The sequence below is a fragment of the Salvelinus namaycush genome, chromosome 23, assembly GCF_016432855.1.
Source record: "Salvelinus namaycush isolate Seneca chromosome 23, SaNama_1.0, whole genome shotgun sequence".
In the NCBI taxonomy this organism is placed as follows: Eukaryota; Metazoa; Chordata; class Actinopteri; order Salmoniformes; family Salmonidae; genus Salvelinus; species Salvelinus namaycush.
Window position 1 is genome coordinate 34,186,749 of NC_052329.1, and position 26,199 is coordinate 34,212,947.

Genomic DNA, 26,199 nt, shown 5'->3' on the forward strand with positions numbered 1-26,199 from the left:
GGTTCGTAAGTACTTGGCAAGTCGTTTTGTGTGGCTTCTTGATTGAATAAATCGTTATTTCACCGTTTATTTGATGGAAAGTAACGGTCTCTCGAAACAACATACATGAATAGAGTTGCATCTCATCATAGTCTAACACCACACTAAACCGTTGCTTCTTCTTGGACGTCCTTTCTTTTCGTTTCAGTGTTGTTTTTTTGTTGGTCGCACACTCGCACTATGTTGTCAGCTGACAGCACTTGGTATTTTCCATTTAATCAATTACGCACGTTCTGAAAATTGTCGGCAGTCTTGCTGTAGTAGATACAAATTCACAGAAGACATGAAACATTATCATTTCTTAGAGGGCAATTGTTTCTTCTTGTACAAGGCAGGCCCATGGTTCTCAATGCTAAACATGCACTCCTTTTCTATACAGCATTCTATTTGGAACCTTGATCGAGAACTCGCCCGTACTGTTGCCAGGAGACCAGTGACGCCAGTCTAGACTAGAGGTAGTAATGCCCCCCTCTGGTGACAAAAAAAGCCACTGTATGTGCTTGGTGGGCAACTGCATCCCGCAGTGCACGGTTGAAGCCAGCTCCAATGTATACGGATGTACTGCATTATGCATGCAATGCACGTGCTGAGTAAAAGCTGATATCAAGTAGATAAAGACTATGGACTTGCCAGGTTACCATTTATCTGGTTTATTGAAAGTTGTGGTTGATTGATTGCTCCAGCTTTCATGCACATCTTAATTCTATAGAAGTGACACGATTTTCAGAAAGTACAAGCTCAATTCAATTTCAAAAAATGTGTTTTCATCGTGCCTGTAACAGCAAACCAACACAGTTTCGTTTTTCAAGCTGACAGTTTTCTGTCACCACCATCCATATTAGAAAGCCAGCAACACACAACAGCAGCTCTCAAAAGGGAGGCAACTGTCAATGTGTTCTCTTGAACACAATGTGATTTTACCACAGCTCAGCACAAAATACTCCCCGTGTTTCACTAAAAACACTGCAGGCATAAAGCCTGAGCACTCCTGGGCCAAATCTAGATATAAAAACAGATTTTTTTATATGTCAAGGTTTTGTAGACAAACATTTGATGAAAACTTTTTCCCTTATTCAACTGTTCTGACTGTTGAGTAATTAAAAATGTATGAGAGGAGATGAGAAGGCGTGACAAGGCCCAGCGCTTCAACCAGCTCTTCCGTCCTGCCTGGGGTTGTTGGCAGGGGTTTCCAAAGAATATGTCTGTCACTCCTGACTTGAGCAACGTAAGGAGTAGCTACTTGTACCGGAGGCCATTCAGATTGTTTGATTTCTGACATACTGGCGCCATTTTATTGAACCCTGGCGTATGTTATCAGATATTATGAATACTAGATCTTAAAGCACCCCTGGTCACTACCTTCTGATTTGAGAAAGCAGTAACACGCAAGTTATTCTTAAATACAAGTGTGACAATGTATACAGTAGCCGACACCGTACATGTGAGCATACCATTTCATAAACCATGAAAGCATAAATGAAAAGCGACCATACAGTTCTGCTGACAAGTTCACTAGAAAGATATACAGTCCATCTGTTCATCGCCCCTCCTATGCATCCCAACAGGGATAGAGCCAAGTGTGATAGAGGAGTTACCATACAGAAATGGCAGCATCCAAAGACACTGATTTATTATTGATACATTTTGCAATCGCTCCATTTTTCTTTTTCCGCCCGATATAAAAGATTAAGAATGTGAGCAAGATATGTACGTTAAATGTTTTAATTCTTCTTTCCTGACAACCCCTGTTAGAGTTCACATCCACTTGAATATTGATGCCATGTTAAGGAAACACTGCCTGGCTTTTGCTGTGTCATGCATTTTGTGCAGCTTTGCTTTTCCTAGTTTTTGTAGAATTAATTTCCTCCAGGCCAGTGCACCTGCTCACTAGGTCAATTCAGGTTAGAAGTCCATTCCTTGTCTAATCTTCACATATATGATTTATAACTTTTTTTCACCTTTATTTAACCAGGTAGCCAGTTGAGAACAAGTTCTCATTTACAACTGCGACCTGGCCAAGATAAATCAAAGCCGTGCGACACAAACAACACAGAGTTACACATGGAATAAACAAACATGGTCAATAATACAATAGAAAAAGTCTATATACAGTGTGTGCAAATGAGGTAGGATAAGAGGTAAGGTAATAAATAGGCCATAGTGTCAAAATAATTACAATATAGCAATTAAACACTGGAGTGATAGATTTCCAGAAGATGAGTGTGCAAGTAGAGATACTGGGGTGCAAAGGAGCAAAATAAATAAAATAAATAACAGTATGGGGGATGAGGTAGTTGGATGGGCTATGTACAGGTGCAGTGATCTGTGAGCTGCTCTGACAGCTGGTGCTTAAAGTTAGTGAGGGAGATATGAGTCTCCAGCTTCAGTGATTTTTGCAGTTCATTCCAGTCATTGGCAGCAGAGAACTTGAAGGAAAGGCATCCAAAGGAGGAATTAGCTTTGGGGGTGACCAGGGAGATATACCTGCTGGGGCGCGTGCTGCTATGGTGACCAGTGAGCTGAGATTGGGCAGGGCTTTACCTAGAAAATACTTATAGATGACCTGGAGAAAGTGGATTTGACAACGAATATGTAGCGAGGGTCAGCCAACGAGAGCGTACAGGTTGCAGTGGTGGGTAGTATATGGGGCTTTGGTGGCAAAATGGATGGCACTGTGATAGACTGCATCCAATTTGCTGAGTAGAGTGTTGGGGGCTATTTTGTAAATGACATCGCCAAAGTCAAGGACCGGTAGGATAGTCAGTTTTACGAGGGTATGTTTGGCAGCATGAGTGAAGGATGCTTTGTTGCGAAATAAGAAGCCGATTCTAGATTTAATTTTGGAGATGCTTAATGTGAGTCTGGAAGGACAGTTTACAGTCTAACCAGACACCTAGGTATTAGTAGTTGTCCTCCCTTATGCTTTCGAATTTCAAACTAAGAACATTGAGTGTTCCCATAAATTGTGCTAAAATAAACAAAAGAATGCAGTTCAATCTTTTGAACTGGACAATTTATCAAAACACTTGAACATAATGTTTGCCAATCAATTGTATTCAATCCATTTAACAAATATTCAATGAAAAACACCTCCCTCTTCTGGTGGACATTAGACTTTTCACTATGGAGGAAAGATGTCTGAAAAAAGTCTGACATTCACCATATATCCTGGTTGTCGTGTTATTTAATGTTCGGTTGTAAAACACACTACTTTACAGTCTGGCACATCAAAATATAAATCAGGAACAACAAGGAACGGTACACAGTAAATATCATGCAACAACACTGCAGTAGAAAACATTGAGATCAGGGTTAACTGGCAGTAGCACCTCACAGCAACAGAATCAGTGATGCTTCTTCTTGCCTTCATCCTAAAATGACAAAAGACATACATTTAATAAAAGATAAGCCATAAAACCCTAGCAATGACAATATCAAGGTGCCAGTATGAACCATTACATGTACTAATAATAAACACTTGTTTTGGGTGTAATATGCAGTCAGGCCCTGATATGTGACTGTAGGGCAGGTAACACCTTTTTATTACTCTCCTATCTGATCTGTTTTCACAGACACACCTAGTAACTCAGAGCACTCATGTCCATTTCCGTCAGCCTAGTTTGCATAAAAAGTAAGACATGACCGAGGTTATAAAAGGTCTGATGAGTCTTACTGTCTTGTCCATGTACCTGTCAACAACAGATAGCTATGCAGCAGGAATAAAGACTGCAAAAGGAGATAGCTGTTTCTAAAATTATGTTTCACTAGCTGATAAAGTGCAAGGAACCGCATTTGATAGTAAAAGGTCGGAGTCTCAAGTGTTGTAAATGACAACACCAACCACTCGTACATAACTAGGGCATTTAGCCTGATATACCAGCTGTGGCAGTTTTGTCCTATACAGCCTCTATGGCCTTACCCATGTTTATAGTAAGGAACCCTTGAACTAATGGTGTGGTTGTCAACACGGCTTGTTGGACCACATTCTATAGCAGTCATACATGAACATTCTTTGGAAGAATAATAAAACATTTTTTTTAAATTAAAAAACACTTAACAAATCAAGGCTAAATGTACACTACCTCATCGCTGCTGGACGAGGAAGAAGAAGAGGACCCATGCCCATCATCTTTGTTCTTATGCTCTTTGGGCTTCTTGTCTTTCTTCTTATGACCGGTGTCCTTCTTGTCACCATGTTTCTTGTCCTTATGTTCCTTAGACTTGTCTTTGTCCTCCTTATGGTCCTTCGATTTGTCACTGTCCTTGCGGTCCTTTGATTTATCTTTGTCCTTGGATGCACTCTGAAAGTTGGTAGACAGTCAGGATACTTTGCATGCAGTGTGTGTATCAGCATTAATTGCACACAAATTGCCATTGATGGCGGAAATACAATTGACACACTTATCAAGCAACTGGTTTAGGTAATGGTAACAGTATGTTTCTTACCTTGTCCTTATCCCCATCTTTGTCCTTCTTCTTCCCCCATCCAAAGAGGGCGTTCTGTTCCTGGCCAGAGGCATCATCCTTTTTCACCTGATCATCTTTACCTACAGCTGTGGGAAATAAGAGACATGACAGATTGCTAATCAGTATGTCCTTTTGATGCACATTTGCCTTCTGTTATTAATAACATAAATATATTGTCTCAACTAAGGCAGTCTTTGGAATAATTCAATGCAATGTTTGACAGGTGTGAAATGCACATTCAATCAGCTCAAATAATAGGAAAAGATCTGGCTTGCATCAGACTAATAACCATCAAATCAATAGAGAAATGGTTACACTGTTGTTACTGTAGTTCAGACAATATTTTAGAGTAGAACGAGTTGAATGCAATTAGGATTCATGAAAACAAGAATTACCTGAATCGAAATCCATGTTGTCTTGGGAGCACACAATAGTAGTGACAACCTGCAGTAACAACTTTGCCCTTTAAACGGAAAAGCTCACGCTACGCACCTACCTGTTGACCCCACCCCGCAACCACGTGACCAAAACACGTTCGTGTTGTTCAGAAGGCACAAAACGGCATAGGGGGTTTTAAATGGAGGCGGGACTAACTGATTTTGTCCAATAAAAATGTTAATGTTTCTTCCCCGTTTATTACGGTTTTGAAAGTGCCCTTAGTTGGGCCAGTGTGGAATAGACCTTGTGGAGTCGTAGTCCTTTAGCCTGGCGGTTCAAACCAAATTATTCCGCTGGGGGTCGTTTATCTGGCCCGGGTTACACCGGGTGAAAAGTCAATGCATTCGTTTTTGAAACGGGCCTGCCTCCCGGGCATGAACCAGCTTTTTTTATGGAAAAGAGATGTTGTATGTTTGTGGACGATGGACCATGCTGCCAAATTGACAGCATGACCGAGTGGCGCAGATCACTGTTTGATATGAGAAGGGCGCTCTCCCCTTCCGGCTTTCGCCCAATGTGACGTCAGTAGGCCTAGGTAGGGTAGCGTTTGACTGCAACATGCAGAAGAGGAGAAAAATTGCCCACGCTGAAGATGTCTATATTGGTCTGCTAAAACAGGACCAGTAAAGATCCGGTGCACTACTTTTGTGAAAACATTTAAACTAAATGTATTTGTATTTGAGTGTTTACCAGCATTTGTAACTTGAGTCTGATAATTATCTGTACAAAACAGTTAATCTGATAATAGCTGTGGAATATAAAAATACTTGCTTGATATGTTTTCCAGTTTCTTGAAATACTTAGCAAACGCAACTTATTTCTGTGTGTAAACTGAAATGGTCTATTTACTCCTTTTACATTTTAGTAAATGTTCTTATCCAGAGCGAGTGCATACATTTTACATACTGGTCCCCCATGGGAATCAAACCCACAACCCTACTGTTGCATGCACCATGCTGTACCAACTGAGCCACATCATCACAAACCACTTGATGTCTCAATGTACTCAATTACTGTATTGTGCATTGTGCATTGTTTTTCTTCATAGTGATGGAAAGTATACAGGGACCAAACCTAGATGACCAGCCTATGTACAATACAGTAATGCACATTATTCCGGTGTCCTATGTGAATTGAATTCTCTCTCTCTGAGGACCTGAGCCCTAGGACCATGCTTCAGGACTACCTGGCCTGATGACTCCTTGCTCTCCCCCAGTCCACCTAATCATCCTGCTGCTCCAGTTTCAACTGTTCTGCCTGTGGCTATGGAACCCTGACCTGTTCACCGGACGTGCTACCTTGTCCCTGACCTGCTGTTTTCGACTCTCCCTCTCTACCGCACCTGCTGTCTCTAACTCTGAATGATCGGCTATGAAAAGCCAACTGACATTTACTCCTGAGGTGGTGACTTGTTGCACCCTCTACAACCACTGTGATTATTATTATTTGACCCTGCTGGTCATCTATGAACGTTTGAACATCTTGGCCATGTACTGTTATAATCTCCACCCGGCACAGCCAGAAGAGGACTGGCCACCCCTCAGAGCCTAGTTCCTCTCTAGATTTCTTCCTAGGTTCTTGCCTTTCTAGGGAGTTTTTCCTAGCCACCGTGCTTCTACATACGTTTGTGGTTTTAGGCTGGGTTTCTGTACAGCACTTTGTGACATTGACTGATGTAAAAAGGGCTTTATAAATACATTTGATTGATTGAAATTAAGTGGTTTGTAAGGATAGTCAATTAATACTGCACAAAAAGTTGTTATCCATGTTATTTGATCAAGAAAAGTATTTAATTTGATGTGGATGTTTTGTGTCTTTGCCTTTAATTTTGCAACTTTTCATGTAAATGTTTGAGGACAGGGTTTTGTTCTTTCTGGATCCTATTAGAATGACAATCGCAGAGAAAGGGACAGGACAACAACTCTTACAATTCCAATTATTGAATCCTGCAAGGTACTGTTCTTAATTATATATACCTTTTTTTCCCCGCACTACAGATGTCTAGATTGGTCAGCTAATACTAATAAAGCCACATTGCTGTGGCAATTTACCGGACAGGTCGGCCTATGAATTAAACATTTATGTTGGTGTAGCTCTTATTATAAAATGTACATCAGTTGTTTTGGTTGTTTTTTTTCTTAAGCTGGTATTTTCGGCATTATCCACTACTTTGCTGCAGGTAGAAAATCATAGGAAATGTTATTTAATTGACACAAGCAGTCTCCAATCAATCACATTTTATTTGTCACATGCATAGAGGGTAGATTCTAGTGAGTGTGCATAGAGCCAGTGCAAGAGAGTCAGTGCAAAAACCCCACCCAAAAAGTGGGTCAATGTAAATAGTCCGGGTAGCCATTTGATTAACTGTTTAGCAGTCTTATGGCTTTCAGGAGCCTTTTGGTCCCAGACTAGGTACTCTGGTACTGCTTGCTGTGCGGTAGCAGAGAGAACAGACTATGACTTGGGAGGCTGGAGTCTTTGACAATTTGAAGGCCTTCCTCTGACACCACCTGGTATAGAGGTCCTGGATGACAGAGAGTTAGGCCCCAGTGATGTACTGAGCTGTACGCACTTCCCTCTGTAGCGCCTTACAGTCGGATGCCGAGCAGTTGCCATACCAAGCGGTGATGCAGCCAGTCAAGATGCTCTTAATGGGGCAGCTGTAAAACGTTTTGAGGATCTGAGGGCCCCAAGTCCTGACAATCAATGTCGGTGGGGAGATTGCCTAAGCCAGGGGAAGCATAGCTCTATGAATCTTAATTGCATAAAGCCTATTATTTGGCAGGGAATACTATTTGTAGATCGGTGTTTCTACACATCCCTTTGCTCAAGCTGATCCTCTCTAACCGACATGGAAGGAGGGCGCACAATTCAAATAATCATAAATATTATGGATTTTAAACATTTATGTACATTTAAGTCTTATATCAACTGAAAGCTTAAGTTCTTGTTAATCCAACTGCACTGTCTGATTTACAGTAGCTATTACAGCGTAATACAGCGTAAACATGCCATGCGATTGTTTGAGGACGATGCCCCACATCGAAATATTTTTCCACCGGCACAGGTTTCATACATTTACAAATAACGATTAAATATTCACTTACTTTAAAAAAATCTTCCCCTGATTTGTCATCCAAAGGATCCCAGCTATAAAATGTAGTGTCATTTTGTTAGATAAAATACTTCTTTGTAGCCCCAAAAAATCTGTTTAGTTGGCGCCATCGATTTGAGTAATCCACTCATTCAACATGCAGAGAAAGGACTCCGAAAATCTAACCCTAAACTTTGTTTCAACAAGTCAAAAGACGTTTCTATTTACTCTTCAGATACCCTGAAATGTAATCAAACTATAATATTTCTTACGGAAAGAAGTATGTTCAATAGGAAACCGATTTTAGCAGGTGCGTAATGTCTTCATCCACGCACAAACACGAATTTCCAAGACTGTGTCCTTCTGCTAAAACTGATATTACTTATTTGTTTCAAGGTTTCAAGCCTGAAACCTTGAACATAGACTGCTGACACCCTGTGGAAGCCATAAGAATTGCATCCAGGGAGCTAATTTTCAATATGACCTTTCTCTTGCCTTTCTAAGAGGATGGTCTCTCTTTAGCTCTTTGCTAAAAATATATTTTTGTTTATTTTTGACTATTCTAATTGAAAAGAATCACAGTAAGGTACTTCATTTGTTACCAAGAAATTATTTGATATTGAGGTAAAAATGGCTGGACTTTATATGAACAGGGTTGGTTAAAAATGATTTGACCAGAGTGGTATACAATGAAGCAAGCTAGATCTACTCAGGGTTTTCTAAAGATAGCCAGCTTCAATTAGCTTCACATTACAGCTCAGACTTTATCCATACTACGATGGTGGATATTGCTCGTCCGCCTGCCGCTAACTCTAGCAGGCTTGTAACTGCGTGTTCATGCAGTGTTGCCAACTTAGCGACTTTGTCGCTATATTTAGCGAGTATTCAGACCCCTCTAGCGACACATTTTCTCTTGGAGACTGACGTGAAAGCACGTATCGCTCTTACTCTTCTCAACGAGCAGCGGGTGCTGCCGTGGGCCCACCCCCGTCCCAAAGCACTCACAGGCGGCCCAGTCCTTGCGCAGCAATCCCTCCCAGCTGCAGTTAGAGCAGGAGATGTTCATCCCTCCGTGTCCAGACTGCAAATTAATCGCGCATGCGGGAAGCCGCCGCAGGCTGATACCACCCTGGCTTACATTCAGGGCGGGATGTAAATGTAAAATGTTCTTTGTCTAAAATAAATCACTGCACAAAAATAAATCACTGCATTTTACTCACACAGCCTCAGTCACTTACACACCCTGTCCACTGTGTGTGTGCCTCTCTGTGACATAAGCCAAACATCTAGCTGGCTAGCTCATCATGTCTCAGTCTAAACTGTACACTCAAAAATACAGAAAGGAGTGGGAATCAAACCCTGAATTCAAAGGCTGGTTGAAGCCGTTTATTGGAGATGATACACGGGCATACTGCCTGTATTGTAAGGCTGATTTCTACACCAAACTTAGTGATGTAAAAAAACACATGACAACTCAAAAACATACTCAAAAGGCAAAGCCTTATAACAGTTCCACCCAAAACAAGCTGCTATTTATGGTTAAAAAAAAAGGCTGAGGCCACCATGGCATTAGCTATCGCTGAACACTGTTCCATGCTGGCATGTGATCACATTGGAGAAGCATGTAGAGCTGCTTTCTCAGACTCCACTGCTGCTACTGTGGGGTTTTGCAAAGCTTAGCGTGCTAAAATAACTATAAACTAGAAGGATTTTGCATTAATTAAAGTTTAAGCTACTGACTCATGTAAACCTGACAATCTGTCTTTGTTCTCAGGAGTAACAGTTCTCATAGCCTAACCATGAGGCCACAGCCTGAAATATGTGTGTGTATGCAATAAAGTACAAGGCCGTAAGATATGAACAATAATGTGTGTGTGTGTGTGTGTGTCAAGAAGGGCTCTGTTCTGTGTGACCGAAACTATGCTAAATCTTAGAGAGGCACAGGAGGGGGGTGAATCAGGAGACTGCTGACTGTGGTGTACAATAGACAATAACAGATAAACTATACACACGAAGAACATCTGTGAGGTTCTGAGTTATGCACTATAACCCAATACTATAACACATGTGATTGAATATTAGCAACTGTTGGCCTGGGCGCTTGGGTGTCTGTGTGTGTGTGCTGGAAGTAACAGTTAGCCCCAGATAAGTGTGCTGGGAAGCTGTGGTTAGCCTTGAGCGAGAACAGTGGGCTTTGTATACAGGTGCAAATAGCTCAGACAATGTTGCAGAGCTGTCTGACCTCAGTCTTTGGGGTGAGGGAGCGTAATCTACACAGCAACAGTGTCGGGACATCACATGCGCTAAGGGGCTAGGACTAGCTTAAGCGCCAACACCAACGATAGGCTGGGTGAGTCTAAACCACGCCCAGTCTCTACTCTGACAGGCCGGCTCGGAAGCGGGAACTATCTCTGTCATGAGTATAATATAATATTTTTGTCAGGAACAAATCAGTTCTCTGTCTTATCCTGCGTGATGATACATTGAACCCGTATATACGGAAATTGCATTTGCCATTTATTAACTTTTGAATTAAACAATTATTTTAACCAAGTTCAGGTGTGCTATTGTTCCTATCTCAGTTGAACCTTCGCAGCCTTAACACTACCCACTTCAAAATGCACAGGACAAAGTGCACAGAAATGATTAATGGTGTTCTAGCACCATACTTTCTGAAAAAGTTGGTCGCAAATGTGGGTGACCAGCGTTTCAGCCTCCTCCTCGATGAGTCCACGGATGTAAGTGTTTCTAAGTACCTGGGGATAAGTACCTTGTGATAAGGTACTTTAGTGACACCAAGCAGACAATTGTATCAACCTTTCTGGGGCTTGTTGAGTTGGAGGGAGGAGATGCCAAATCTATAGCCCGTGCTGTTGTGGCTTTCCTCGACAAGTGTTGTCTTAAAAAAGAGAAACTCCTGGGGATAGGGACTGACAATGACTCTGTTATGATGGGGATTAACAATGTTAATTGTTAATTCAGCACTCCGTAAAGTGCTGAATGGCCTCAAATATCTGGTTCTTATTCGCTATGTGTGCCACTCTCTGCAGCTTGCTCATTTGTAGTTCTAAACTGTTAGGATTTATGTTTATGCACTATAGGCTGTTAGCATATTGGTTGTACACCTCCCGGGTGGCGCAGTGGTCTAGGGCACTGCATCGCAGTGCTAGCTGCGCCACCAGAGTCTCTGGGTTCGCGCCCAGGCTGGGCTGGGTTCGCGCCCAGGCTCTGTCGCAGCCGGCCGCAACCGGGAGGTCCGTGGGGCGACGCACAATTTGCATAGCGTCGTCCGGGTTAGGGAGGGTTTGGCCGGTAGGGATATCCTTGTCTCAGTATGTAAAAAATGTAATAAAAATGTATGCACTCTACTGTAAGTCGCTCTGGATAAGAGCGTCTGCTAAATGACTAAAATGTAAATGTAAAAAATGTTGAAGGTGAATGATGTTTTGTTGCACACACACACACAATAAAGATGGGGGTGTGTGTGTAGGTGGGTAAGGACTGACCACCACAGGCCATAAAAGCTGTGGACGGTCTGGAGAGGGGAGGGGTGCATCACTCTGGGCCAACCAGGATGGTGAAGAGACTGGACAATACCATATTAGGAACTGTTTCAGTGTAGAATCGAGGGGGACACAGGATGGAGCTGCTCTACCCAACAACCAGATGTGGAGAAGGAAAATGCCAAGGGGCTTGGACAAGATCGGGGGCCCACAAAGGAGGAGCAAGAGTATGAACCATGCTAAACCTCTACTATGATAGGCCAAATGGACGAGTTGAGAATAAAATTGTCATAGTATAAAACTACTAGTTTGAGTACATTCCACAGTTCTCTGATCTACCCTGCGCGGAGATACAGTGAACCCGTATATACGAAAATTGCATTTACCATTTATCGTTTGAGTTTAATTAAAATACTTAAAATATATTTGGTGACTATGAATCACATTTTGTCCTGATGCCAGATTTGAACTGACGCAAATCTCTTTCAAAACATGTTTAGGGTGTTTTTACTCACTTTTTGTCTCTCCCACGACGTTATTCCTCTCTCCTACAGCGTCCATCACAATTACATGTACATGGCCCATTATGCAAATCGGTGATGGCGCTATTTAGCAACTTCTAGCGACTTTTAGGACAGCCAATAGCTACTTTCCTTACTGAGGAGTTGGCAACACTGTGTTCATGTCGCATGTGGCTAGTCGAACGCCGAACTCTTAATTGAGACAATACTGAAACATCAATCCATGTGCCACATTTTCATTTGCGGCGAAATCAAAATGAATGAAAAGTTATCTTGCAAATTCACCAGGTTATGGTGTGAAATAGGCTTGTTGAAGTGTCATCTTTATTTTATTACTTATCGTTAATGCCGCCTTTGGTGTGCATATCAATGCACAGCACCTTTTTTCCCACTCTTAAAAAATAAAATAATTGTATTGTCATACAAAAGTTTTACTGTGCGTGAAGTATCAAATGCATTTGTCATTACTAAATGTGGAACTTTTTAACACACAAAAACACATTTGATTAATATTTAAGCAGTTTTCTTCCTCAAATGAAGTGGATGATGATATTATATAATATTATATATAATCAGAGAATCTGATTTCATTGGTCCTCAACTCACACATCAGACACTTCATTCAAGATAATTGTAGTTAGCCCTGAGTTAGCCTGCGCGCTGAAGCAGATTTACCAAATTGGCTTAAAGGTGAGCCACTTTCATGGTACCGGTTATCCCAAATTGAACTCAGAGTTGACCAAAGTTACCTCACTAACTCCTCAAACTACATTCATAGTATAGTGCATCTGATCAGCTAAGCCTGCATGAACAATGCTGGAAATTCCTGGATGTGTACACAGACACACAGACACATACACGTCAATTATTTTCAAACTTCTCACTTTACTTTAGATAAACAAATTGCATGTCACTCACGTGTGAGGTTTCCAGAGAGACAAAAGTGTATTAATTGCAAAAGTTGACCAGCTTCAGTTGGAAAAGAGATTCACAAAAATGTACCTATTGAAATGATTTTTTTTATTTCTGACAATTCCTTTTGATCATGTTTCAGCCTGATTGTAATGAGCATGAATCATCTTGGCCTATCTTTTCCAATCTCCATGTTAATTACGGCTGATAAGGCTTAGGACCCCTGAGCAGATCACTGGATTTGAGCAGTGTGGTTCTGCTGCTGGCTGGTCCTCTCCTGGTCAGTGGGTCACGGTCGCTGGTCCAGGTTGGGTTCCGCATCAGGGCCTCCAAGGGACTGCGTGGCGGGCGGGAGGGGCTGCTCTCCCTGGGACTGAGAGAGTGCGAGGGGCTATAAATGGACTCATAGCGAGTGTTGGGTCTGGGGTCTGCCGACGGCCCCCAAGACTCCAACTTCAGGGTGGGTTTCGGGCGAATAGCTGATCCCTCGTCAGATGGTGTGCTATCCATGCACCCTCCTCCCATCACCAAGCCACCTACATATTTCCCCTCCTTTTTCATCTCTCCACACTTTTCATTCTCAGGTCCATCCTAAAAGGGAATAAATGAGATAATATTAGAATGGAACTGATATGTTTAAATGAAACTATACTCACAGACACGTACCTATGAGTGGCTTTTACTTCAAAACTGTCCTACATACCTGCTTTAGAGCTGAGACGTTGAGGAGATGATTGGACTACACCAGGGAAAACCATGAGGGTTTGGCTTTCTCTTTGCATACAATTCCGATATTCACTACCTTGTACCTACCTCTTTCTTGTTGTCATCTTCCTTTGTTTTTTTCTTAGATTCTCCCTCAACATCGGAACAGGAGTCCTGTGACCCCCAAAAAATACCAGTATAAATTTAAGGAGAATGAGTCAATAAGCTATTTTGGTATCACATGTTTGTATACATAACAAAACTCTACCAGGAATTTGTCTCCCTTATTTGTATCTTCTTCTTGTCTTTCTCACTTCCGGAGGAAAGACAGTGTTCCAAACAGTATCATATGCATCTCCAAATAACATTTACCTTCTTGTCTTTCTTCTTTTTCTTCTCATCATCATCACTTCCAGAAGAGGAACCCTACAGGGCAAACAGAGGACGTGGTCCATCAGATTCCAGTGTTCACCTCACTGTTGTGCATCTCCAAATAACATTTACCTTTATGGAGACTTACCTTTTCTTTCTTCTTCTCCTTCTTCTTCTTTTTCTTCTTCTTTTTCTTATCATCATCACTTCCAGATGAGGAGTCATCCTACACACATAAATACAGTATATGGTGATGAAATACTATCCTATTTTATTAGCCTCCACTATGTGCATTGGGCTCATAACTCATAGAGGGGCTCATAAATAACTTCCAAATACATTTGTGTTACTTACCTTTTGCTTCTTCTTGTCTTTCTTCTTCTTATCCCTTTTCTTGTCTTTCTTCTTCTTATCCTTCTTCTTGTCTTTCTTCTTCTTCTTCTTCTTTTCATCTTCCTCGCTGTCAGAACCAGAATCCTGGGTGCACAGGAGAAACGATCCACAGTCACATTCTGATTGTTACTGTCGTTAGTTTGAGGATCACTCTCTAAGACAGTCAATTAAAAAAGATACCTTCTTCTTTTTCTTCTTCTTCTTCTTCTTCTTATCATCCTCGCTGTCAGATGAGTCCTGGACACAAAAAATACATATTCTGGTCATTCAGGTGTCATTAGATATCTCTAATTAACAGTTATTTCAATTATTATTTTGTTTTACAGCCAATAAAAAACCTACCTCCGTATCCTTCTTTTTCTTCTTGTCCTTCTTCTTCTTCTTTTTCTTGTCTTCCTCGCTGTCAGAGTCCTGGACACAAATAGAAATATGCTGGTCATTCAGATATGATTAGATATCTCAAATGAACTGTTCTTTAAAAAATGGACCCTCCCCAATACAGGACAATTGAAAACACACCTTATCCTTCTTCTTCTTTTTCTTCTTGTCCTTCTTCTTCTTCTTGTCTTCCTCGCTGTCAGAGTCCTGGACACACAATAAAAGTTTCATTTGATATCTCCAATATCTTTCAAAATTGTAAAGACCCTCCCCCAAGACAGACAATAGAACAACGTACCTTCTTATCCTTCGTCTTCTTCTTTTTCTTATTATCGTCTTCGCTGTCTGATGAGCAGGAACCCTGTCAAAGAAAAATGAAGAGAGTGGAATTAATTCACTTACCAGTGGGCTTCTAACCATAACCCTGCCCACTGGGTTTCTCCTAAATAACATCTGTATGCATCGGCACTCACCTTTTTCTTTGTCTTCTTCTTCTTCTTCTTCTTCTTCTTCTTCTTCTTCCTGTCTTTCTCGCTATCTGAATCATCAGAGCTGGAATCCTGAAACAGACATAAACTTTAATCAGACATCTATCCTGTATTTTCCAAAGAAGAAGACGCTTTGTAACATGTCTGCCTTTGCTTCCATGCTGTAATGCTGAGGAGATAGAGCCAAAGGGATGCAATAGCCAATGGAGTAACTAGAGCAATATGGACATACAACATTTCATTGCTAAATTGCTACACTTACCTTTTTCTTCTTCTTCATCTTCTTCTTCTTCTTTTTCTTTTTGTCATCATCGCTGTCAGAGGAGGAGGAGCCGTCAGAGGATGAAGAACTAGAATCCTGAGGGACAACAACCAAAAAAAGGTCACTATGAAGTACTTAACAACTTTCTAGGGTCTGTCATTGGGCTATAGATGGCCAAAGGTTTAGTACGGTTTTACACAGTTTTATTGTGATACAGAAATGACCAGAGTCAACAGTGAGTCAACAAAAACAATATGCTTCTTTTTATGTTAAATCATACAACACATCGCTTTCTCACCTTCTTTTTCTTCTTCTTTTTATTTTCCTCCTCGCTATCAGAAGAGGATGAGGAGGGAGAGGAGGACGAAGACGAGGAGGAGGAAGATGAAGAACTGGAATCCTGTGGCAAAAACGGTGTCCAATATGTCAGTCATATGGGGACAGTGTGGAGCATTGCACCATCCACCAATACCATAGAATACAATGTGGCTGATAGTTTGGAACCACCAACCTCAGCTTTCTTCTTCTTCATCATCTTCTTTTTTTTCTTCTTTTTATCATCCTCACTGTCAGAGGATGAAGATGATGAAGAGGATGATGAACAGCCAGAGTCCTTCAATTGAAAAAAGCACTCATTAGGGTATTGTAGCTGTATTACATAATTCATTACATGAGCTCAATACATAACACTTTTGGAGAGGAGCTCAAGTCCGATGGCAGAATAACACAGCTCAACTAAATACTTGTGGGAAAGGTTGTCTGTACTGTAGCACAGGGAGCCAGTGGGAACTGAGTACCTTCTTCTTTTTCTTCAACTTCTTCTTCTTCTCTTTCTCCTTGCCTCCTTCTCTCTCGTCATCACTCAGATTTCCAGCTTCCATTCCTTCAGGAAAATCTCTGCCACCTTTCGTCACGGGAAAAAAGACTATCATCCTCAAGATTCCCCCTTCATAATCTCCATATCTCTTCTGAGACAATTCTTTTTTGATTTACTTACAAATCCATTCAGCTGATGCACCACCCTCCTTTGCTTTGTCTTTCTTGCACTGTGATTGGGGAGAGGGTATTACGACAGAGAAAGTCATTCAGTGGATACAGAGAGAGTTTCAATTCAAAGTGAGGAGAGGAGTGTCCGTTTGTAGATATGTTTGTGTTTTACCTTGTCATCGTCATCGCTCTCAGACGCAGAGCCCTGAGAAAGCGTGAGAGGTTGAATTCCTTTGTAACTTTAACCTGTTCACCTCTGACGCCCTCTGCTGACACTTTCTAAGCGACACATTTTGTAAACTACCTTCATTAGATAGATTTTGAATTCAAAACTAGAAGTCTTACAAACACACGCTTAGTACTGTTAGAAGGTAATAACCGTGGGATTCGGATACACCATGGGATTCTATACATGGGATTCTATACATTAACAACGTGACTATTGCAGAGCCAGAGAAACAGCAGGCAAGGAAATGCTAAATAAATATACACTGACTGTACGAAACATTAGGAACACCGACTCTTTCAACGGAGTGGGTACCACTTAAGCTCAGCGGACGCGGTACCGGGTCCAAAACAACCGTTCAGAGTTTAACAGTTGATATAGATTAAGAAATACATGTAAAATAAGCTAATCATGCTTATTATGACCACTTCTGCTTCAGTACATGATATGTTTCAAGGTTAAAACTCTCGAAAGGCCTGTTGTCATACACCTCGATGACCTCACCTTGTCCGTTCTCTTGTCTTTCTTCATCTTGTCTTTCTTGTCTTTCTTCTTCTTCTCATCTTTCTTTTTTTTTTCTTTGCCCGATTTCTGTCCCAGGGTACCCTCCAGTCCAGCACCCTCGTCACCTGCAGAGAATCATATTTTGGGTCATCATTTCTTGTTGTCCACTGTGGACATGTTTAATGACCTGATATAAATGAACATGAAGACCTGATGTGATGCTGTGTTTACAATGGCCAATGTTTCCAAAGAAAGTATCCAGAATGAGAATAGCTGAACATGTTGTGAAAACACATGTTGTGACATTTTAAAAGAAGAAATGACATACCAGCTGCTGAAACGCCAGCAGCACAGCTGTACTCATCCTTGCCCTGTCCGTCTGCCTCTTCTCCCTGCTCCCAAACACAACAGAACAGAACATATGTAACTACAGTATGTTCTTGCAGGGTTTTCTGGGCAAGCGCATGCAAGTAGGCCAAGTTAGGCCTCATGCATTGAGGAAAAGAACTGTTCTTGCTGGTGTGTCTGGTTCGGTAATAGTGCTGGCCTGCTGTTTAAGAGCTTGCTGTTCATTGCACTAACTTATGTGTAGTCTGCAAACAAATGAGGTGTGGATAGCAATTGAACTGTTAATTATGTAGGGGGAATAACATGGCAAAATAAGGCAGTTTTATTATTGAAAAGAAAATGAATTAAAGTTGTACACTACAGTGATTGCAAAGCAGAAATTGCTTTAGACTCAGTTTGAAAACATCTTTCAATGTTTTTGACATGCTACCAACACGCTAGAACTCCTAATCTGGTACTGTATATTACCTTTTTTTTGTCTGCCTCGCTGTCAGAAGAACATCTAGAATCCTAGAAGAGAAATGTCCGTGAGTCAGGACGTCAGGTAAATGTTTCACAATAAAGTCAGGTCATGTTGTAAGGTTTCAGTCAGATTTGCTGATTTGGTAGAGGATTGATATCCTGTTTATAACACTTTGACATTGTTTAGCCACGTTGGTGTAATGAGAAATGTTCTTACCTTTTTCTTTTGCTTCTTCTTCTTTTTCTTCTTCTTCTTTTTCTTCTTCTTCTTGTCCTCGTCGCAGTCCGAGGATGAGGAGGATGAAGAGCTATCAGAGGATGAAGATGAGGAGCTGGAATCCTGAAAAAGAATTCAAACTAATCGTTAGTGTGCTGTGTCGACAAGATGGGCACCACACGTTTACCTGATCTCATGTTGAATCAAACCTTTTTCTTCTTCTTCTTCTTCTTCTTCTTCTTCTTCTTCTTCTTCTTCTTCTTCTTCTTCTTCTTCTCCTCCTCACTGTCTGAGGAGGAGGATGAGCTGGAAGATGAAGAAGAGGAGCTGGAATCCTGAGAGACAGAAAACAGGAACATAGAAAAGGAGCTCTTTCATGAGACATTTCACACGTTACCACCTGTATGTATACAGGGGAGCTACAATACCTTCTTCTTCTTCTTCTTCTTCTCCTTCTTCTTCTTCTTCTTCTTCTTCTTCTTCTTCTTCTTCTTCTTCTTGTCCTCTTCACTGTCTGAGCCTGAATTCTAAGAGGAAGGGACAAAAAGGCATGTTCTAAATCCTGCCATGGTAACATTAAAGTAAACGCTGACTTCCTCTGCGATGTAGAGTATTAATGTTGCTTCTTGTTACTGTGCAAACTCTGGCTTGTAACTTCTGGAAAAGGAAATTGGCCATGGTGATGATACGAAATCACATCATACATTTTATGAAAACCCACTCACATCCTCTTTCTTCTTTGTTTCCTCGTTGTTTAGATCAGTGAAGCCTTCGAGCCCTGCAAAAAAACAGTCAATATGTTTTAGTGAACAATAATATAATATTTATAAGATTATCAGTGTTCTGTGTGTTTTTGTGGTGTTTCTGTATAAAGATGATTGATTGAACATAAACAGTGCACATGGTCAGATAAAACGCCCTCGCTTTCATTCTTGCAACTTGATCTTAAAACAAATAAGGCCACCCCCTCTAGGGATAAAATCTGTGATGTGGTGCAAAGTCAACAAAATTACAATCAAATGTTTGACTCAATACATGCTCTTTGGACTGTGATTACACACCTATCCACCCACCCCACCCTCGCCTCATATACCCATATTCCTTCCATTATTGCTTAATTATTAAAAAATGGTGCCATTAACATGGTATCTATACATATAATGTGAATTGAGGTGAATGTGTCACTTGAGCAGTAGGCAGGTACAGTAGGTGTAATATTTGGTTACAAGGTGGGGTCATTTGTGTTTAAACACAGTAGGTCATTTAGAACAGTTCGTAGCCTTCAGTACACACGCCCGAACACACAAAACAAAGCTGTCACTCACCAGGCTCAGATATGAAGGCTGCATCATGTACTATGATATCCCCAGCACCTTCTTTCTTTGCCTTCTTCTTCCTCTTCTTCTTCTTCTCATCCTACAGAAGGACAGACAGAAGATAGTCTCACTGCGAGTTTGACTTATTCATCTAATGTTAACATAGCAGAACAAAACATACACTGACAGGTAGGACGAAAGTAAATTTTAGATCTCTGTACTTTTTGTCACGCTCTGATCTGTTTCACCTATCCTTGTGATTGTCTCCACCCCCTCCAGTGTCGCTGATTTTCCCCAGTGTATTTATCCCTGTGTTTCCTGTCTCTCTGTGCCAGTTCGTGTTGTATGTTTCCAGGTCAACCAGCATTTTTTCCCCGTGCTCCTGCTTTTTGCATTCTCCTTTTTCTAGTCATCCCGGTTTTGACCCTTGCCTGTTTCTGGACTTTGTAGCCGCCTGCCTGACCATTCTGCCTGCCTTGACCACGAGCCTGTCTGCCACTCTGTACCTCCTGGACTCTGATCTGGTTTGGACCTTTTTGCCTGTCCACAACCATTCTCTTGCCTACCCCTTTGGATTAATAAACATTGTAAGACTCCAACCATCTGCCTCCTGTGTCTGCATCTGGGTCTCGCCTTGTGCCTTGATACTTTTAGACACTTGGGTAGTAAACATAGATTTAATCTATGACATTCAACAGAAATAAACAAGCACGATGACTCAGCATCTACAAGGATGGGTTCTGTGCGTGTGTATAAGTCATTCTATTCCACCTGTGAGGTGTATCCATCCTTGTTTTGTTATTCATGACTAATAAAATGACTTATACACACACACACATACATACACCCACACACCATTCACATATACAGTACCAGTCAAAAGTTAGGACACACAGACTTATTCAAGGGTTTTTCTTATTTTTTTACTATTTTCTTGTAGAATAATAGCGAAGACATCAAAACTATGAACACAAATGGAATCATGTAGTAACCAAAAAAGTGTTAAACAAATCAAAATATATTTTTAATTTGAGATTCTTCAAAGTAGCCACTATTATTCCACAAATTAACTTTTAACAAGGCACACCTGTTCATTTAAATGCATTCCAGGGGACTATCTCATGAAGCTAGTTGAGAGAATGCCAAAAGTGTGCAACGCTGTCATCAAGGCAAAGGGTGGCTACTTTGAAGAATCTCAAATATAAAATATATGTTGATCCGTTTAACACTTTTTTGGTTACTACATATTTCCATATGTGTTATTTCATAGTTTTGATGTCTTCACTATTATTCTACAATGTAGAAAATAGTAAAAATAAAGAAAAACCCTTGAATGAGTAGGTGTGTCCAAACTTTTGAGTGGTACTGTATGTACATCCACCTTATGCATATTTGTTTGTTTACTGCTATTGCAGAGTGCGGATCATATCGGTGTATAGTCCAAATAGAAAGCAAATCCCTACGACCTCTTCACTTCCTGATCTTGCAGGCACCAGCTCAACAGGTTATGACTGGGTGTGTTTCCTATGCCTATCTTAGATTTGGGTCCCGAAGGTCACAGCATGCCTACCATACGGGTTTCATTGTGGCATTTAGTCTTTCAGCTAGTCTTTCAACCCCATATATCTCAAGCAAGCAAACCTGTGTCTCCTGTTTACTAACGCCGACAGAACATAGTGCCGCTGTTCCAGACCAACATACAACGCTGGCGGTTGAGTTTCTATTGTGGAATCAAAGTACCTGCTTTCGATAATCAAAGCAAATCGTAAAACAAACATTACTTCAAACTGATTATATATTCAAATAAACCGCTGCATTCATTTTCCGAGCCTAATTTCCCCAAAAATGTGATGGCATGTTTTTTTCTGAGTGAAAGATAAATCTAAATGATTGCACATCTAAAAGTGAGAAGAGTAAGACTAAATAAAGCTCACATCAGCAATTACAGTAGTCACTTTTTATCAAGTAAAAACTGCCCAGCCCAATGTGACATAGTAAGACGATACTACATCGACTTTATAAAGCTGTGTGTCATGGCAAGGGACATAATTTGGATGCGCTTGGCAAGAGTATTCCCAGGATGAAAACAACAATGGATTGGTTTCAGGGTAGATACCAGCGTTGCCAAGACACGCTCTATAAACCAATTAGGCTTCCTTTCACTTTAATTGTTTCATTGGGGGATTCAAGTCTCCTTTTGGCTTCGCATGAACAAGATATTTGTCTAAAACTAAACACATGGCCCAATCCAACCAAAATGTCCTCTCTCTCTCTCTCTGTTTGTTCATTGACTCATTCCAAACAGGCAGCTTTAGCCTGGAGTGCCAGATGGGCAGGGTTCACTCTTTTGTGACTGTTCTTCTATTGGTTCCAACGCACAAGACACGCTCAATCAAGCTCAGATCTGATATAATGATGATGAACATTAGGTCAGATTAGGTCAGATTTGCGCAGCTTACTTCACTGTCTGAAGAGCTGCTGTCAGAGGAGGAGGAGGAAGAGGATGAACTGGAATCCTGTGTACAAGAAGAAAAGGTTATTGCATAATTGACACCAGTAAAGTACATGTCAGTAGATACTTCACTTATTTGGTTATTTCATGCTTTACCTTTCATGAGTGAATGTAATGAATGTGCTTCTCTATTGCATATTTTAAGGGTCTTACAGAATGCCCCACTATTAAAGACCAATATTCATAGATAACTGTCATGTTGTATAAATGATTGGAGACAACCACAGGAATACTTAACAGGGGTTTTTAATGCTTGTGATCTACAGTACTCTGCAATAACTTAATGCCACTCCCCTCTCCTTACTGCCACTTTTCGTATCGGTATTCCTGACTGGAGTAAGCCCTGCTGACCCATTTGAGAACCGCACCATTGCAAAATACAAAATAGGTTTTGGAGATCAGCCCTCAGCTGTGGAGCGACTACACCTTAAATGACTAGTGTAGAGCGCACAGTTCTGAAACTGCACACTGACATGACACTGCATTTATGTCCGGGTCTCTTTTACCACATTTGCGAGCCTCCAGTAAGCAGTACATTCCAAGTAGGGGATGTTCAAACTGGAAGCGCTTAGGCGACTCACCTTCTTCTTCCTCTTCTTCAGCTTCTTCTTTTTCTTTTCCTTCTTGCCTTTGTCCTCCTCCTCGCTGTCTGAAGATGTGGAGCTGTGGATTAAGTACAAGTCGACCTGAAGGAGAGAGAGACTGTAATTGTTACAACTGACAAATGGATATGACGGAGTAAAATTAGATGGTAAATGTATTATTGTTTTCATGGTGCACACATGCACCGGCATTTATTTCAGTACAGGGTTAGGTTTCAGATTATTAGCTGGTTACTATTTGACCTATCATTACTTTTCTTGTGAAGTCTTTGACTACACCCTCAATATAAACGTGCACCACATTCTCCCCCGATCACAACATTTTTGGCCTACTTTCAATGTCTCCGCAGTCCTGCCACTGAACCTGACCCTCCGTTACATACCTTTCCAGATCCTCCTGCAGGAGCTTTGGGGTCTGTCTTGGCTGCGTTAGTGGTGTCGGTTGAAGACAGCCCTGCTAGCCCACAATGCTCTTCAAGCTTCCGTTCACTCCTCCCAGGCTGGAGTTCATCCAGTGTGCTCAGGACAACTTGTCCTCCCTCTCCATCTCCAGGCCCTCCCCCTGGAGCTACACAAACCAGCATAGATTACTACACGGTTATATTTTCCATTCACAAATCAATATGTTTATTGTATTGCATGGGTTGTACTGTATTGTACTATATTGTACTATATATTGTACTATATTGTCTTAGCCTTGTACAAATCACCTATCCTATTGTACAAATCACCTACATACTGAGGCTTTTACAGTGCAAACAATATTAAATACAATACAAAAAACAATAACCAGATTATCAAAAATGCATAGGTACTGATCATGTATGAATGGCATAAAAGTGTTTTAATATTATGGATAAAACATTATCTGATGCACTTCCTTATTTCTCACACTGTACTCCATCCCATGTAATGATGCATTCACCTCAGAGTACATTTGTAGCCATAATGCACAAACCAAATTAACTACATCTATATATTATCTGTTCTAAGTAGAATAAGTAACAGATAAATTCATTTTGCATGTTGACTGACAACAACAGTACAGAATTGCATGATTTTTACTTCAGATGTATTTGGACCACGCCCCTGCATGACTGCAAAAAATACAAATAATTGTACAGCTTTAAACTACAGCTCACCGCTTCAAATGTCATATATCTACAAATTCCAATTACGCTTAAAGTAGAACGGGGTGGAATATACAGTTGGTGATAATGAGAAATGATTGTTACTTTTACCGGGGAACATACTTAAAGAACGAGACTCATTACATTTTTAGACCACATCAAGCTTTAAACATACAGTATGTCGGTAATCTATAAAGGCATGTGCGCAAAAGTCACTAAAAGTGCATAGATCACCATACCTTTGGGTCTGTTGAACTCCATTCAACTCAACAGCCGCTCCAGTTACACCTTGCCGTTTATGACTGAGTTACACTGATAGGAAGTCCTTTAATATGGCCATTGGCCAAGGTGTGGGTATTGTGTTGTGTGAATGTGAATGTGTAGGCCTGTGCAGAACAGGTAAATCCGGTTTCACAGTAATTAGCTGACCTTTCACATTTCATGTAGAATATTAGCCTAATATCCTAAAAAATACACTATATTGCTTGTATCTGATCTATATGATATGTTTTTCTAAGTTTGCCCAAACATATTATCTCTTCTCACAGTACATGTGAGAAGAGATAAAAATGAAAGTGTATTTCCTATAAACAAATATTTGTCTTAACATCACACATGGCAGTATGGTTAGTGTGCTTTGCGCAAAGTAAGGGTGCATTATGGCACAGTGTTGCACTGAATACATTTTGAGCTCTTGGAGTGCTCGAATTGATCTCTCAACTACAGCCACAGGGCATATTATGGACATTGTTTGGTTAGAATTGAAAGGATTATGCTGGCCAACCAAGGGCGGAACTTGGGGTCAGGGTCAATGGGGGGTCTGGGGGCATTTATTTAAAGAAATAGTCTATTGTAGCTGTGAAATTGTTGTTTCTGGTGAATGTTACAGGGGAATTCCAACACCTGATATTTTGGTCAATATAATCGAATCACAACTCAAATGCCATTATTTTTCTGTATTACTTTAAACCATTGGTTTAACTCTAACAGTTCAGAAAGTCACCATCCCTTCTTTATTTAAATGTCAAAACATATTATTCTATTTGTGTAGTCTACCCTTCACAACACTCGGCTAGTAGGCTACATGGTTTTTAAATGACTAATACCCAATTAACTTAAAAAGGCAGCTGAAGGCAAAAAACGACTTCTCTGGTTGAAAATTATATTAGGTCAGAAACATTGATTCTAATGTAAAAAAAAAAAAGTGACTACAAAGTGTAAAAGCATAATTTTGGTCATAAAGTTAGTATCTTCCAAAACTGTGATTTATGGAAGCTGTTACGTTCCTAGATCCATTGGATATTTGAGGGTTGAGTTTTGATTTCGATCATACCCACTTGCACACTAACACGGGATGGTAACGCCTAGAGAGAATTGTCATGCACAGAGAAACAGCTGCGCTGATTGCACTCTATCCAAACGTAGTAGCAGTACCTACAGACAGTGAGACAGACCTGCCCAGATTATGCAGCGTCTCGGACTTGTTTACATAAGACAACACGTCAGCAGTGGCGACCCGTCATTCAGGGCAGGTGGGGCAGAGCCCACCTTTTTAGCTAAAAGCTTTTAGAAATGTTTTGCTGTTGCCTGTTATTTTGGCATTAATAATTGTCACATATCAAATTGCAAACAATGTAAAAAAACAAAACAAAAAAAAACATATATTTGAGTTAATAAATCCGCATTTAAACATGGTCTCTTTTTTGCTTTCTTGAGTAAGGCAGCTCCAAAATGCAGGTGATTCAGCCTAGCTCAGTGGTTTCTCTCATGGTGGGGCAGCCAGCGGAAAATACGGAGCATAGGGGTTGGTAATGTTCTCTAGTTGTGCCGTGATTGTGTTATAAAATGGTGCCGGAAGAAATGGCAGCAGTTTTACGGGTGCCCAACCAATTGTGCTATTATGTGTTTTTTTTTTGCGTTATTTGTAACTTATTTTGTACATAATGTTTCTGCAACCGTATCTTACAGCAAAAAAGAGCTTCTGGATATCAGGACAGAGATCACTCACCTCGGATTAGACTGAGCTTCTGGATATCAGGACAGAGATCACTCACCTCGGATTAGACAAAGATTTTTTCTACAACAAGCAGGACGCACAAGACATTCTCAAAACACCCCACAGGGCCGACATCCGCGTTATTTGCAAGAGGAAGCGACGCAGGTACAGAGGACAAAGAGCCGGATGCCTGGTCAGGACCCGGAGAAGGTGAGTGGGAAAGCTGCCGTTACCGTCAATGCTACTCGCCAACGTGCAATCATTGGACAATAAATTAGACGAGGTACGATCACGAATATCCTACCAACGGGACATCAAAATCTGTAA

At 40.9% G+C, this 26,199-nt stretch overlaps 1 protein-coding gene across 1 annotated transcript; it reads right to left on the reverse strand.

Moving 5' to 3' along the window:
* Window positions 1-12,977: 12,977 nt before the first annotated feature.
* On the reverse strand, window positions 12,978-24,137 carry LOC120018652 (cylicin-2-like). The gene is made up of 21 exons (XM_038961850.1): window positions 24,116-24,137; window positions 23,130-23,314; window positions 22,726-22,830; window positions 22,092-22,148; window positions 19,642-19,732; window positions 19,042-19,094; window positions 17,618-17,681; window positions 17,290-17,414; window positions 16,732-16,764; window positions 16,570-16,618; window positions 16,370-16,476; window positions 15,573-15,668; window positions 15,121-15,183; window positions 14,964-15,029; window positions 14,787-14,855; window positions 14,625-14,681; window positions 14,406-14,528; window positions 14,200-14,277; window positions 14,052-14,105; window positions 13,788-13,853; window positions 12,978-13,565 (listed from the first exon to the last, which is right to left on the reverse strand). Exons 1-21 carry the CDS (start codon window positions 24,135-24,137, stop codon window positions 13,173-13,175), a joined length of 1,956 nt encoding a protein of 651 aa, XP_038817778.1. The 3' UTR covers window positions 12,978-13,172.
* Window positions 24,138-26,199: the final 2,062 nt, after the last annotated feature.